At 44.2% G+C, this 15,865-nt stretch overlaps 2 protein-coding genes across 3 annotated transcripts in view; one reads left to right on the top strand and one right to left on the bottom strand.

The window, feature by feature from the left end:
- LOC120041646 (ubiquitin carboxyl-terminal hydrolase 7) overlaps window positions 1-6,329 on the top strand; it is a 45,189-nt gene extending 38,860 nt beyond the window's left edge. Inside the window, exons 29-31 of one of the 2 annotated variants that reach the window (XM_038986511.1) lie at window positions 1,559-1,630; window positions 4,515-4,605; window positions 5,493-6,329. In XM_038986511.1, the coding sequence (XP_038842439.1) occupies window positions 1,559-1,630; window positions 4,515-4,605; window positions 5,493-5,599 (270 nt within the window). In that variant the 3' untranslated portion in view covers window positions 5,600-6,329. The remainder of the gene's footprint in view (window positions 1-1,558; window positions 1,631-4,514; window positions 4,606-5,492) is intronic. The other variant, XM_038986512.1, reaches the window with a different exon arrangement.
- Window positions 6,330-12,175: 5,846 nt separating this feature from the next.
- LOC120041648 (lipopolysaccharide-induced tumor necrosis factor-alpha factor homolog) lies at window positions 12,176-14,103 on the bottom strand. The gene is made up of 4 exons (XM_038986514.1): window positions 14,061-14,103; window positions 13,273-13,389; window positions 12,750-12,942; window positions 12,176-12,314 (listed from the first exon to the last, which is right to left on the bottom strand). Exons 1-4 carry the CDS (start codon window positions 14,101-14,103, stop codon window positions 12,176-12,178), a joined length of 492 nt encoding a protein of 163 aa, XP_038842442.1.
- Window positions 14,104-15,865: the final 1,762 nt, after the last annotated feature.

Genomic DNA, 15,865 nt, shown 5'->3' with positions numbered 1-15,865 from the left:
GTGACTGACTGTTCTGACTGGATCTGGTGTGAGTGACTGTCTCTCTGTGTGTTGACTGACTGACTGGATCTGGTGTGAGTGACTGTTCTGACTGGATCTGGTGTGACTGGTGTGAGTGACTGACTGGATCTGGTATGAGTGACTGTCTCTCTGTGTGTTGACTGACAGCCTAATGCTGAAGCATGTCTGTTCTACTGTCTCAGAGGTGTGGAGGTTACTGTAGCTGCTGCTAAAGTCAAAGCCTCTCCTTCATCGCTCAGGATGGACCTTTCCACTGCTACTGTTTTACCATAGAATGTTGTTAAAACAAAATCCTAATTAACAAAAAGTTAATTGCATTGCCACATTTCTTGTATTACTTTAGTACCTTGTTACAAACAGGATGTATGTTTTGGAATATTCATATTGTGTACAGGCTTCCATCTTTTCACCCTGTCAATTAGATTAGTATTGTGGATAAACTACAAATGTTGCCACTGAGGAACCATTTTGGGTTTCAGTTTAACTTTTGTATGAGTGAAGCTTTTAGTTAGACCTTTTAATGCTTTAATATTTACAATTCAGTCCCCCCCAAACATATTCATTATATAAATAAGCATGTTTAGTTTTGTCTGGGTTACCATTCCAAATAAATGTAAATATTATTTGCTCATATAATTTGAAAGATGAGTAGTCTGGAGTCGACGGCGCTGTTAGTAAATACATAAACTGTGATGTGATTAGAGTTAATCAGTGCGGTTTCTTCATTTTTTTTCTTCTTCAAAAATAGTTCAACTTGAGTCATCTGCGTATAGTTAACACTTAGTTCCATCTGATCTGAAGAGAGCATTTCAATGGCCAGAACAAATACATATGGAGACAATGGACAACCTTGTTTAACTCCTCTGGCCAGTTCAATACTTTCTGAGAAGTAAACATTATTTTACGATTTTTAAGTCTTCCTGTTGCTGTACATGACTTTAACCTATTGTACAAGAGATTCCCCAAGATTTGTCAAAGGTCTTTTTCGAAGTCTGCTGTTCTATTTACAATGCATTTTGCCAGGATTTTTGCATCACAGCAATGAAGTGTAAGGGGCCTCACAGTCTTTTCAAATTTTTGTGTTGGATCTTTATACTTACCACCTGGGTCCTGTTTCAGTAATAATGAAATCAGACCTTGTTGTTGAGCGTCTGATAGTCTACAGTTTTTATAGGAGTGGTTAAAACATGGTAATAATGGATCTTTGAGTACATCAAAGGTTTGATATACAGTTGAAGTCGGAAGTTTACATACACTTAGGTTGGAGTCATTAACTTGTTTTTCAATCACTCCACAAATTTCTTGTTAACAAACTATAGTTTTGGCAAGTTGGTTAGGACATCTACTTTGTGCATGACACAAGTGAATTTTCCCAACAATTGTTTACAGACAGATTATTTCACTTATAATTCACTGTATCACAATTCCAGTGGGTCAGAGGTTTACATACACTAAGTTGACTGTGCCTTTAAACAGCGTGGAGAATTGTACCGCTGCTGTGTTTTTCCTGTGCGTTTGACTGACTGTGTGTTCTCAGGGTGAGCCGTTCAGAGATGTGATGAGGAGGATTCAGAGCATGCTGGAGATACAGGAGAAAGAGTTTGAGAAGGTCAGTACTTTCCTCCTCTCTTCACTCCCTCCCTATTTCTCCCTTCCTTCTCTCTCCCTTCCCTCTCTCTCCTTCTCTCCCTCTCGCCTTCTCTCCTCCTCCCTCCCACTCTCTCCTTCTCTCCCTCTCGCCTTCTCTCCTCCTCCCTCCCACTCTCTCCTTCTCTCCCTCTCGCCTTCTCTCCTCCTCCCTCTCACTCTCTCCTCCCTCCCACTCTCCTCCTCCTCCCTCCCACTCTCCTCCTCCTCCCTCCCACTCTTTCTCTCCTCCTCCTTCCCAGCTCTTTCTCTCCTCCTCCCTCTCTTGCCTTCTCTCTCCTCCTCCCTCGCCATTGCTCTCTTTCCAGGGTGTCCACTAACTAAAGCTGGAACGATAAACCGAAAATTACTGACAACGACATTACCGTCTTACCGTAGCAATTTTGATCATGTCGGAAATTTCTAAGATTAGGCTACACATCTGCAGATTTTTTGGGTTCTAAAACCATTATTTGGTCAACAGTAATGTACAATTAACCTGCTTCCTGCAATGACAGTATCTGCCCAGTCCTTGGCTGCATTCCAAACACTTAAAAGACACACCCTCTCCCCTCAGCCCTCAAATTAGGTGGAAACTTAATGATTTTGATTTTTAAATGGACCGTCCCTGCCCGAAAATTCATCTCATCCCGCGATTGTGTTTTCAGCCATCGGTAGCTTGTGGATGCTTTATATGTGTTACAGTCAATTATGATTGCATGTCTACTTATTATCTATATAATTATTCATGTTATTTATATAATGCTTATTTATATTCATGTTATTTATAAACATGCTTATTTATATAATGAATATGTTTGGGGGGGACTGAATTGTAAATATTAAAGCATTAAAAGGTCTAACTAAGCTGTCAGCCATCTATGTACACCTACTGTAGGATAGCTAGCAAATTAATTATCTAACATTAGCCTGCCTAGCTGTAACTTCTGAATAAGGAACATTTTTTATTTCTACAATTTCCAAAAGCTAACCAAACAAAAAACATCTTTACTTATACAAGATGTGTTTGTTCCGTCGTGTGCATTAGTAGCACAATTTGCTAAGCTTTTTACATTCGCTTTTTACTTACACTTGTATGTTAACTTCTCCGTATTGACGTTGAGGTTAAGTTTCAGCTGACTTTTCTTAGCGAATGTACAATCAAGGTGAATTGAATTATGGGGCATTTCAGGCCACGAAGTGAACATAATTGTACACTCACAAAGGTGGATTCCCCCAAGAGCATAAGGCGAGGGTAAGTGGACAAGGGTGTGTCTTTTATGAGTCTGAAACCCAGCCCTTGTTTCTCTGCTGGCTCTCCCTCCCCTCCACGTAGCACACAGAGTAAAGGGAGCGCTTTGATACACAAAAGCATACTGACAGTTGAGCGACGTTTTGTAATGTAATTGCGGCGAAGACAGTTGTTAAAACGCCTACTGTTGTTAAAAAAAAGAGTTGTTTATGCTTTGTGAATACAACAATTATTTGTCAACTGTCAATATAGAGGAAATACCACTACTTTACAGGCGGAGTATGTCATTGAGATTATCATATTTACAATGAGCAATATAGCTGATGTGTTTTGAGTTGCCAGTTCCTCAGGTGGTGAATTATCTAGCATACAGGCTAGGACAATATTCACTGAAAACATGCAGGCACATTCATCTCTAAACAGCCCAAAATATCTGCTACTACATCCGTCAGCCACCTATAGCCTAGCCGCTATGCTACTATATTCATCAGCCATCTATAGCCTAGCCGCTATGCTACTACATCCGTCAGCCACCTATAGCCTAGCCGCTATGCTACTATATTCATCAGCCATCTATAGCCTAGCCGCTATGCTACTATATTCATCAGCCACCTATAGCCTAGCCACTATGCTACTACTCCGTCAGCCATCTATAGCCTAGCCACTATGCTACTACTCCGTCAGCCATCTATAGCCGCTATGCTACTATATTCTTCAGCCATCTATAGCCTAGCCACTATGCTACTAAGCTGTCAGCCATCTATAGCCTAGCCACTATGCGACTACTCCATCAGCCATCTATAGCCTAGCCACTATGCGACTAAGCTGTCAGCCATCTATAGCCTAGCCACTATGCTACTACTCCGTCAGCCATCTATAGCCTAGCCACTATGCGACTACATTCATCAGCCATCTATAGCCTAGCCACTATGCTACTACTCCGTCAGCAATCTATAGCCTAGCCACTATGCTGCTTCAGCCATCTATAGCCTAGCCACTATGCTACTATATCCATCAGCCATCTATAGCCTAGCCACTATGCTACTACTCCGTCAGCCATCTATAGCCTAGCCGCTATGCTACTATATTCTTCAGCCATCTATAGCCTAGCCATTATGCTACTAAGCTGTCAGCCATCTATAGCCTAGCCACTATGCTACTACTCCGTCAGCCATCTATAGCCTAGCCGCTATGCTACTATATTCTTCAGCCATCTATAGCCTAGCCACTATGCTACTAAGCTGTCAGCCATCTATAGCCTAGCCACTATGCGACTACTCCATCAGCCATCTATAGCCTAGCCACTATGCGACTAAGCTGTCAGCCATCTATAGCCTAGCCACTATGCTACTACGTCAGCCATCTATAGCCTAGCCACTATGCGACTACATTCATCAGCCATCTATAGCCTAGCCACTATGCTACTACTCCGTCAGCAATCTATAGCCTAGCCACTATGCTGCTTCAGCCATCTATAGCCTAGCTACTATATCCATCAGCCATCTATAGCCTAGCCACTATGCTGCTACTCCGTCAGCCATCTATAGCCTTTAACCAGGAGGGTGGAGTTTAAACTGCTTTATGAATACTCACTGTGTTCTTTGTTTGTCTGCAGTTCAAGTTTGCGATTGTGATGATGGGCCGGCATCAGTACATCACTGAGGATGAGTACGAGGTCAACCTGAAAGACTTCCAGCCACAGCCAGGTACACTACTACTAACTTCTATCAACTACTACTACTAACTACTAGTTTTGCACGGTATCTTTTGAGACTAGAACATGAAAAATGGTTCAGTACTACACTTTCTGTTACTTTTGGTGCTTGTGTCAAATGTTGTGTACGGATTGAGAGGATCCAGTCTGTCTCGTAATTTGTCTGAATCTTCTCTAGGGGGCAGTAGCTAGCCAGGCTACCTGTCTTCTCTAGGGGGGGCAGTAGCTAGCCAGGCTACCTGTCTTCTCTAGGGGGGGCAGTAGCTAGCTAGGCTACCTGTCTTCTCTAGGGGGGGGCAGTAACTAGCCAGGCTACCTGTCTTCTCTAGGGGGGGGCAGTAGCTAGCCAGGTCTAATTAATGGTCTAATTAATGTGATTTGACCCAATATTATGACCATAGATGAACAAATGAACCCCATCTCAAATTACATGTAGTTGTACAATTTATGTTGTCTGCTGAGTTTCTGGGGTTTGGATCAGGAACATGGTGTTCTATTTTGGCAAGAAATGGAATGTCGAGGAGAAGATATTCTGTGTTGTGTTGATAACTGGTGGAAAGAACCAAATATCAGCCCAGGGGTTATTCTGGGACTTTTAGCTAATACGCTTTATTATGTTGTTGTTGCTGTGGTATTGTGACACTACTACTAACTACTGCCACTACTAACGACTACTACTACTAACTACCACTACTAACGACTACTACTACTAACTACCACTGCCACTACTAACGACTACTACTACAATCACTGCTACTAACTACTACCACTGTTACTACTACTACTATTACTACTACTAATACTACTACCACCACCATGCTTTCTCTCTCTCAGAATGTTAACTATGTGCTGTGGTTTTGTAACACCTCTCCCTTCTAGGTAACATGTCCCACCCTCGACCCTGGTTAGGCCTGGACCACTTCAACAAAGCCCCGAAGAGAGGTCGCTATACCTACCTGGAGAAAGCTATCAAGATCCACAACTGAGCAACCCTCCTCTCTCTTCCTCCTCTCTCCTCTTCCTCCCCTCTCCTCTCCCTCCTCTCTCTTCCTCCTCTCTCTTCCTCCTCCTTAACCCACCATAACCACAGACTGTAACCAACCAAGTGTCTGTGCCCCCCCTCTAACACCTTCCACAGACAGACACCGTGATGTCTCCTCCTGTCTCTGTCACACGGATCCATCCATCCATCCATTAGCAGGCTGCTGATGATGATGATGATACTATACCACCCCTTCTTCCCAACCCCCCCTCTTCCCCCCCCCCCCCCCCACCACCACCCTTCTACTGTTTTTGAGGCTGTTAAGTTTTTGGCTTCTCTAACTCCGACTGCCTATTTTTGTCTGGATGAAAGAAATGAAATTGGAAAAGGACAGGATGATGAACTTGACTTTTTCCTGGTTTATTTTTTGTTTTTAATAATAAGAGTTGTTTCAAAACGTAAAGAGTGCTGCTGCATATAGTGGGGGGTGACGAGGCAGAGAAAAGAGAGACATCATCATTAGCAGAAACCAAGAAGGATGATTTGGTCTTTTAAAGAAGAGAACCAGTTGCAGAAGGGTTGAAGCTTGAGACTAGTATTCCTGATGTGATCCTCTTCATATCCCCCCTCCCCTTTAGTCAACTAGTCAAAGTGTTTCCATCTTTAAAAACAAATTCAGTTTTTGTCTTTTTTCTGCAATATCTTCTTGTATAATAAAATAAAAATCCACAGCATCTGGCATCTGTTTAAAATAAATGTAAAAAGAGAACAAGTGGTCTGTTCTTTCATCTTGCACGTTGCCACTTCATATCAACGCCGTTTCTCAGGACTGGTAAATGGCAACTTTAGTCGTACGTATGATTTTAATGTTGCCCTTCCTCTTCTCCTGCCCTGTTCTGTTCCCTCCCTCTCTCTCTCCCTGAGGGTTTGTATCTCTTCTTCTGTTCCCTCCCTCTCTCTCTCCCTGAGGGTTTGTATCTCTTCTTCTGTTCCCTCCCTCTCTCTCTCCCTGAGGGTTTGTATCTCTTCTTCTGTTCCCTCCCTCTCTCTTTCTCCCTGAGGGTTTGTATCTCTTCTTCTGTTCCCTCCCTCTCTCTCTCCCTGAGGGTTTGTATCTCTTCTTCTGTTCCCTCCCTCTCTCTTTCTCCCTGAGGGTTTGTATCTCTTCTTCTGTTCCCTCCCTCTCTCTCTCCCTGAGGGTTTGTATCTCTTCTTCTGTTCCCTCCCTCTCTTTCTCCCTGAGGGTTTGTATCTCTTCTTCTGTTCCCTCCCTCTCTTTCTCCCTGAGGGTTTGTATCTCTTCTTCTGTTCCCTCCCTCTCTCTCTCCCTGAGGGTTTGTATCTCTTCTTCTGTTCCCTCCCTCTCTCTCTCCCTGAGGGTTTGTATCTCTTCTTCTGTTCTGTTCCCTCTCTTTCTCCCTGAGGGTTTGTATCTCTTCTTCTGTTCCCTCCCTCTCTCTCTCCCTGAGGGTTTGTGATGGGGTGTATCTCCTTCACCTGCCCTGTTCCCTCTCTCTCTCCCTGAGGGTTTGTGATGGCGTGTATCTCCTCTTCCCCTGTTCTGTTCCCTCTCTCTCCCTGAGGGTTTGTGATGGGGTGTATCTCCTTCACCTGCCCTGTTCCCTCCCTCTCTCCCTGAGGGTTTGTGATGGCGTGTATCTCTGGTGTTTGTGTTGGGGGAGTTTGACTGAGCAGCGCTGCTTTAGTAGGAAGCCTCGGCCATTAGTGAGCCCTCTGGTTTCACCATATATACACAGAACCAGTGTTACTATAATTATTACTAGAACAACCAACACACTGACCGATTTTCTTAAGCACAGATGGAATGCCCCCCCCCTCCCCTAAAAACCCATCATAGTTGGCTTTGTGAAGAGATTTGAAATTGTGTGTATATAAAAAAAAATAAAAAAAAAACATGTGAAATGAGAAACACAATGTTGTTGGTGGCTACAAGTTGAAATGATTCAGGTGTTCATATTCCTCGTGTAGTTTGTTTTTGTTTGTTTTTGTTTAGGGTTCCTTGATTCTTTAGATTCTTGTTGTTTTTGGTTCTGTTTTCTCCTGTTTGTTTTAACTAACGGCACCCGTTGGTTCTGATAGTGATGTTAAGGGTTAAGATAACGAGCTACGGTACCGACCGGTGGGATTAGGGTTCAGAAACGATGCTAACTTCCCCCCCCCAAAAAAGACTCCCAGGTTTTCCACAGATCCCAGTTGGAGGATTCCAGACTAGCTGCGTATACTCCTCCTGATTCCCAGGAATCTTCCAACAGGGGGCTTCTGGGGAAACCCAGGGAATTCTGGGGAAGTTACTGGAGTTTTGTCACCCTAGATGAGATCAGGGCAGGTTATCCACAAAGAGTCTCTGAGTAGGGAGTGCTGATCTAGGATCTGTCCGTAGAAGCTTATTCCTTTACGATCTAGAAGGTCAAACTGCTGCTAGAGCGGCACTACTATCCCGAGACTCTGGGTGGATAACGGGCCCTGATCAACACCCTTGTTCCTCCTTGATTGGGTGTTTTTCCAGTTGAAGCTCGTCCCTGTAGCGGCAGTGTACCACGACTACTCCTGTATATTGCCTTTTTTTTGCTGGAAAATGTATGTTGAATAAAAGTTTTCTATAAAAACATGTCCGCTCGCTGCTATAGTCCCGTCTGAGTTAAAACCTGTTTCATATGGAGCGAGTGTAGAGACAGACTGGACAAAACATTTACCTCTTTCCATGATGTTAACTGACCAGGCTTTGATCCCTTATTGATGTCACTTGTTTAAAAAAAATTAAAAAAACACTTCAATCAGTGTAGATGAAGGGGGAGGAGACGGGTTAAAGAAGGATTTTTTTTTAAGCCTACAGACAATTGAGACATGGATTGTGTGTGTGTCATTCTAAGGGTGATTGGGCAAGACAAAAGATTTTAAGTGCGTTTGAACGGGGTAGGGTAGTAGGTGCCAGATGCACCAGATTGTGTCAAGAACTGCAACGCTGCTGGGTTTTTCACACAACAGTTTCATGTGTATCAAAAATGGTCCACACACATGGACATGTGAGCATTACAATATGGTTACACAACACAAAAGTAAGGTCAAATGCACTCAAAGGACATCCAGCCAACTTGACCCAACTGTGGGAAGCATTGGAGTCAACATGGGCCAGAATCCCTGTGGAACACTTTCCACACTGTACGGTCCATACCCAACGAATTGAGGCTGTTCTGAGGGAGAAGGGGGGTGCACAACTCAATATTAGGTGTTCCTAATGTTTAGTACATTGTGTGTGTGTATATATACTGGATGTATGTGTTAAAAGAATGCTGAGAAGGACAGCACCAGGTCTAGCAGGTTGTCTTGTAAGGCCTGCTTCCAGAAATATACCAATTTATGTTTAAAGAGAATATAGTGGCGTTGTGGTGTGTAGGTACAGTGGGTTCGGGAAGGGTTCAGACCCCTTGACTTGTTCCACATTTTGTTAAGTTACAGCCTTATTCTAAAACTGATTTAAATTTTGGTTTTTCCTAAGCAATCTACACACTACCCCATAATGACAAAGTGAAAAAGGTTTTTAGAAATGTTTGCAAATGTATTAAAAACAGAAATGTCTTCTCTCGACATTGAGCTCAGCAGCATCGTGCTTCCATTGATAATCCTTGATGTTTCTATAACTTGGAGTCTACCTGGAATTTAGACTACTTGGAGTCTAAATTAAATTGATTGGACGTGATTTGGAAAGGTGCACACCTGTCTATATAATGTCCCACAGTTGACTGCATGTCAGAGCAAAAACCAAGCCATGAGGTTGAAGGAATTGTCCGTAGAGCTCCGAGACAGAATTGTGTCGAGGCACAGATCTGGGGAAGGGTACCAAAAACTTGTTGCAGCATTTGAAGGTTCCCAAGAACACAGTAGAGCTGGCCACATGGCCAAACTGAGAAATCAGGGGTGACCAAGAACTCAATGGTCACTGACAGAGCTCCAGATTTCCTCTGCGGAGATGGGACAACCATCTCTGCAGCACTCCACCAATCAAGCCTTTATGGTAGAGTGGCTAGACGGAAGCCGACACTGTAAAAATCACATGACAGCCCACTTGGAGTTTGCCAAAAGGCACCTAAAGGACTCCAACCAAGACAAAGAAGATTCTCTGGTCTGATGAAATCAAGATTGAACTCTTTGGCCTAAATGCCAAGTGTCACGTCTGGAGGAATCCTGGCACCATCCCTATTGTGAAGCATCATGCTGTGGGGATGTTTTTCAGCGGCAAAGACTGGGAGACTAGTCAGGATCGAGGGAAAGATGAATGGAGAAAAGTACACAGAGATCCTTGAGGAAAACCTGCTCAGGACCTCAAACTGAGGGCGAAGGTTCACCTTCCAACAGGACAACGAACTTAAGAACACAGCTAAGACAACGCAGGAGTGGCTTCGGGACAAGTCTCTGAATGTCCTTGAGTGGCCCAGCCAGAGCCTGGACTTGAACCCGATCGAACATCTCTGGAGAGACCTGAAATTTAGCTGTGCAGCGACTCTCCCCATCAAACCTGACAGAGCTTGATAGGATCTGCAGAGAAGAATGGGAGAAACTCCCCAAATACAGGTGTGCCAAACTTGTAGCGTCATACCCAAGAAGACCCGAGGCTGTAGTCGCTGCCAAAGGTGCTTCAACAAAGTACTGAGTTAAGGGTCTGACTTATGGAAATGTGATTTTTCTGTATTTTTTTTGTTGTATAATGGGGTATTGTGTGTAGATCGATATGGGGGGACGATTTAATAAATGTTAGTAAGGCTGTAACGTAACAAAATGTGGGGAAAGTCAAGGGGTCTGAATACTATCTGAATGCACTGTATGTGATAAACCTTTTGTCTTTAGCTCAAATAACTTGTTTATTTTAACCAGGGGGTCAGTTAAAAACCACACAAAAAGTGATAACATATTTTATTAGAGGCATATAATCTATATAAGCAATATAACACTCCATGTCTCGTCAGCTGTGTGGTGTTACACATTAATATAACAGAACTCCATGTCTCGTCAGCTGTGTGGTGTTACACATTAATATAACAGAACTCCATGTCTCGTCAGCTGTGTGGTGTTACACATTAATATAACAGAACTCCATGTCTCGTCAGCTGTGTGGTGTTACACATTAATATAACAGAACTCCATGTCTCGTCAGCTGTGTGGTGTTACACATTAATATAACAGAACTCCATGTCTCGTCAGCTGTGTGGTGTTACACATTAATATAACAGAACTCCATGTCTCGTCAGCTGTGTGGTGTTACACAATATAACAGAACTCCATCAGGTCAGCTGTGTGATGTTACACCAATATAACAGTACTCCATGTCTCGTCAGCTGTGTGGTGTTACACAATATAACAGAACTCCATCAGGTCAGCTGTGTGGTGTTACACATTAATATAACAGTACTCCATGTCTCGTCAGCTGTGTGGTGTTACACAATATAACAGAACTCCATCAGGTTAGCTGTATGATGTTGCACGTCATTGTAGTTGACAGACATGAGTTTTATCAATAAAATCAAATTTGGTTTATTCTAAAATAAGGTAAAACACCCAGTCCTTTATGTACATAATAGCTTTGTGAAAAGGGGGAAGACCTGGGGAGGGCCCTAAATGACGCCCGATTGTAGAAATCATAGTTATAATGATAATTATCTGAATATTGGGCTCGTTGTCTGTCGGTTGGTCAACCCAGGGCATTATTCAAGGGAATATAGATAGTAATGTATACATTTACCAACCTGGGTTTGTGGGAAACCTGGGAAGGTTATTGTGCATCCCTGCTCCCTCTGTGAACAAGGTCCAGGTTGAGCTCTACCACATCTTCATCTGCTAGCTTGTTTTTATTTTAATTTTACAAAAAAATAGTTCACAGATTCATACTATTTACAACCCTCTGGTACAGTAAATTAGGTCAGCATTTAAACTAATGTGCGTACCAAATTGTAACCTATTCCCTATGTAGTGCACTACTTTGTACTAGCTCCCTCTCGAACGTAGTGCACTATATAGGGAGTAGGGTGCCATTTTGGGATTCATCCTATGACTGTGTAATCCTGTAGGTTTCTGTGGGGCTGCTGCTAGGGGGTCTCTCCCTTCGGCTGGATTCCATTCTGAAAACATCCCCCCTTTTCCTCTCCCTCGCTGTTATGAAAGAGTGTAGATAAGAGCAGTATTGAAACCCACATTTTAAAGGGCAATCTGCAATTCAAAGAACTACCAAACGGTCACCCTGACCCCGCCACTGCATTGGTAAACAGCTGAGGGATGGGGCTGGATAAATATAACCACTCTCCAATTCCTCCACCGAGCTGTGGGTGCATGAGGGAAAGGGAGCATGTTTCCTGTGAGAAAGGCATTTCACTGATGCATTTCTAATGGAATCCAGCCCAGACTGAGAGAGTGGCCAGTGGTCAGACTGAGAGCAGAGCCACAGCTCCCCTGCTGGTAGTAAAGCATATTGGCAGTCAGCAGCAGCTCCCCTAGTGGTGGGTGTTGTTATGGCGGTCAGCAGCAGCTCCCCTAGTGGTGGGTGGTGGTATGGCGGTCAGCAGCAGCTCCCCTAGTGGCGGGTGGTGGTATGGCGGTAGCAGCAGCGTGGCTTTTCCACGTGGATAATGCGGTTACAGCGAGGACAGGAGTGGTACACATCCTTAAAGTGTTTCAAGAAGAACGGGATCAGACAGCAGCCCACTACCAACCTGGGAGAGAGAGGGGGGGATAGGAGGGGATGGGAGACGGGGAGAGTGGAAGTGGTGGGGGAGAGAGGGGTGGGAGATTGAGGGGGAGAAGGGTGGGAGAGAGACATGGTGTTCAGTTGATTTTATACATGTCTACTTCCCTCAAAAGAATCAAGACATTCTATAATTCCTCCCCCTCCTCTTCTTTACTCCCCCACAGAGGATGAAGACCACTTTATGGGTCCCTCTGTTCCCCTCTATCCCTCCCACCCTCCCCCTCCTCTTCTTTACTCCCCCACAGAGGATGAAGACCACTTTATGGGTCCCTCTGTTCCCCTCTATCCCTCCCACCCTCCCCCTCCTCTTCTTTACTCCCCCACAGAGAATGAAGACCACTTTATGGGTCCCTCTGTTCCCCTCTATCCCTCCCACCCTCCCCTCCCCTTCTTTACTCACCCACAGAGGATGAAGAGGATGCACGATAGCCAGGCGAAGGCTCCGACTTTATAGGTGACGTTCGTCATCACCTGTTGTTGACAGGAAGTACAGGTGGTCATGCCCTCTGAACGGCCCAGTTCTGCGTCATAACTCACAAACCTCTGAGTAGGGGTTTCACCACCTCCAATACCACCTCCTCCACTGGTGTACACTAGGGGAAGAGAGAGAGAGGACAAGTTATATTTTGTCTGGCTCCAACACTGCTGGTATAGATGGGAACAAGGGAGAGAAAGATGGTATAATGGGTAGAGACAAGAGAGAGACTTATGCTGCCTTCAAAATGCTTCCCTTGGAACCTGGGGGATTTTCCCGGTTATAAATACGCCATGATTGTGTTCAGGTTTCTTTTGAAGTCAGAACAATTCTTCAACCAATGAGATTTACATTTTAGCTAGCTAGATGAGCTAGCTGATGTCGCTACAGTTCTGGTGTTGTGTGCTTGCGTACAGTATAAATTAGGCTTAAGACAGGAAGTGCTTACCTGGTTTGCCCTGAGACTGAGACACAGAGTAGTTATTGGAGGGGATGGTGGAGGAAGGAGGGTTGAAGGGGGTATGGACATGATATACCTTCACCCCATTATCACCCTGTCCTTCAACTGGAAGAGAGAGGGAGACAGAGGGAGGGGAGAGATGAGAAGGAGAGAGAGACGGAGGGAGAGGGAGAAGGAGAGAGAGGGAGGGGGAAGAGAAGGAGAGAGTAGCAGGGGGTTGATAGAGAGTTAGGAAAAGAGAAAGAGAGAGTTTGATTAGATGGCTCCAATATGTAAAATAGACTGAGGACAATCTATAGCAAGTGACACCTGGAACTTATGATACACAGGTACAGTATAGTTACAACCTGGGACGTAACCTATATGATACACAGGTACAGTGTAGTTACAACCTGGGACGTAACCTATATGATACACAGCTACAGTATAGTTACAACCTGGGACGTAACCTATATGATACACAGCTACAGTGTAGTTACAACCTGGGACGTAACCTATATGATACATAGCTACAGTATAGTTACAACCTGGGACGTAACCTATATGATACACAGCTACAGTATAGTTACAACCTGGGACGTAACCTATATGATACACAGCTACAGTATAGTTACAACCTGGGACGTAACCTATATGATACACAGGTACAGTATAGTTACAACCTGGGACGTTACCTATATAAAACACAGGTACAGTATAGTTACAACCTAGTATGTAATTGTACAATACAACTTTACAGTCCTCATGTTACAGCGAACAGCATAATGTTGACGTACCTGGTATGTTGTAGGGGGGAGGTTCTTTTCCATTTACGCTCATTGTCTTCTGCCTGGGCTTTCTGTGAGAGGGGTCAGAGGTTAGGTGTGTCTACCATAAGCACTGTAATATCAGCATCGTCCTCTGGAGCAAGCCAGGCTCATCAGGACTGAATCAACCAATCATCATGTCTAATCAAGACTTGAATCAGGTGTTTTACAGGCAGGGCTGGAGTGAGAGGCTTCATAAGCGCTACATAAAAAACTATTATTTCACAAATCATCTATCAGCGCTTGTCAACCTCTATAAATGGTGTATAAAGGGTGACATATGTACCATTATAGGTTGAAGTGCCAGATGTGACATGAAGCACTATGTTTACACACCATTTATAGAGGATAACATACACATATAGATGATTTGAGAAGCATTTATGTAGCGCTTATGAAGCCTCTATGTAGGCTACCAAAAAGCCTTTACACGTCGTAGTTGGTTTAAAGTGGGACTGAAGTGAGGCCTTAGATATGAAGTCAGCCCCTGTAAAATGTGTGCCACTGCCTTCGTTAAAACTATGCAAGTCCAACCCAGACTGACATAATGCTAGTCCAACCCAGACTGTCATAATGCAATCCAGCCCAGACTGACATAATGCTAGTCCAACCCAGACTGACATAATGCAATCCAGCCCAGACTGACATAATGCTAGTCCAACCCAGACTGACATAATGCTAGTCCAACCCAGACTGACATAATGCTAGTCCAACCCAGACTGACATAATGCTAGTCCAACCCAGACTGACATAATGCTAGTCCAACCCAGACTGACATAATGCTAATCCAACCCAGACTGACATAATGCTAGTCCAACCCAGACTGACATAATGCTAGTCCAACCCAGACTGACATAATGCTAGTCCAACCCAGACTGACATAATGCTAGTCCAACCCAGACTGACATAATGCTAATCCAACCCAGACTGACATAATGCTAGTCCAGCCCAGACTGACATAATGCTAGTCCAGCCCAGGCTGACATAATGCTAGTCCAACCCAGACTGACATAATGCTAGTCCAGCCCAGACTGACATAATGCTAGTCCAGCCCAGACTGACATAATGCTAGTCCAGCCCAGACTGACATAATGCTAGTCCAACCCAGACTGACATAATGCTAGTCCAACCCAGACTGACATAATGCTAGTCCAACCCAGACTGACATAATGCTAGTCCAGCCCAGGCTGACATAATGCTAGTCCAACCCAGACTGACATAATGCTAGTCCAGCCCAGACTGACATAATGCTAGTCCAACCCAGACTGATATAATGCTAGTCCAGCCCAGACTGACATAATGCTAGTCCAACCCAGACTGACATAATGCTAGTCCAACCCAGACTGACATAATGCTAGTCCAGCCCAGACTGACATAATGCTAGTCCAACCCAGACTGACATAATGCTAGTCCAACCCAGACTGACATAATGCTAGTCCAACCCAGACTGACATAATGCTAGTCCAACCCAGACTGACATAATGCTAGTCCAACCCAGACTGACATAATGCTAGTCCAACCCAGACTGACATAATGCTAGTCCAACCCAGGCTGACATAATGCTCTATTCAGTCACTAGGTGGTGTCATAACACCAGGTACAGAGAACACACACAGACACACACACACACACACACACACACACAGACACACACACACACACACACACACACACACACACACACACACACACACACACACACACACACACACACACACACACACACACACACACACACACACACACACACACACACATACACACACAGCTGAAAC

This window comes from Salvelinus namaycush, unplaced genomic scaffold, assembly GCF_016432855.1.
Source record: "Salvelinus namaycush isolate Seneca unplaced genomic scaffold, SaNama_1.0 Scaffold5, whole genome shotgun sequence".
Lineage (NCBI taxonomy): Eukaryota > Metazoa > Chordata > Actinopteri > Salmoniformes > Salmonidae > Salvelinus > Salvelinus namaycush.
Note: the sequence above shows the minus strand (reverse complement) of the source record. Positions and strands in the feature narration are given on the sequence as shown.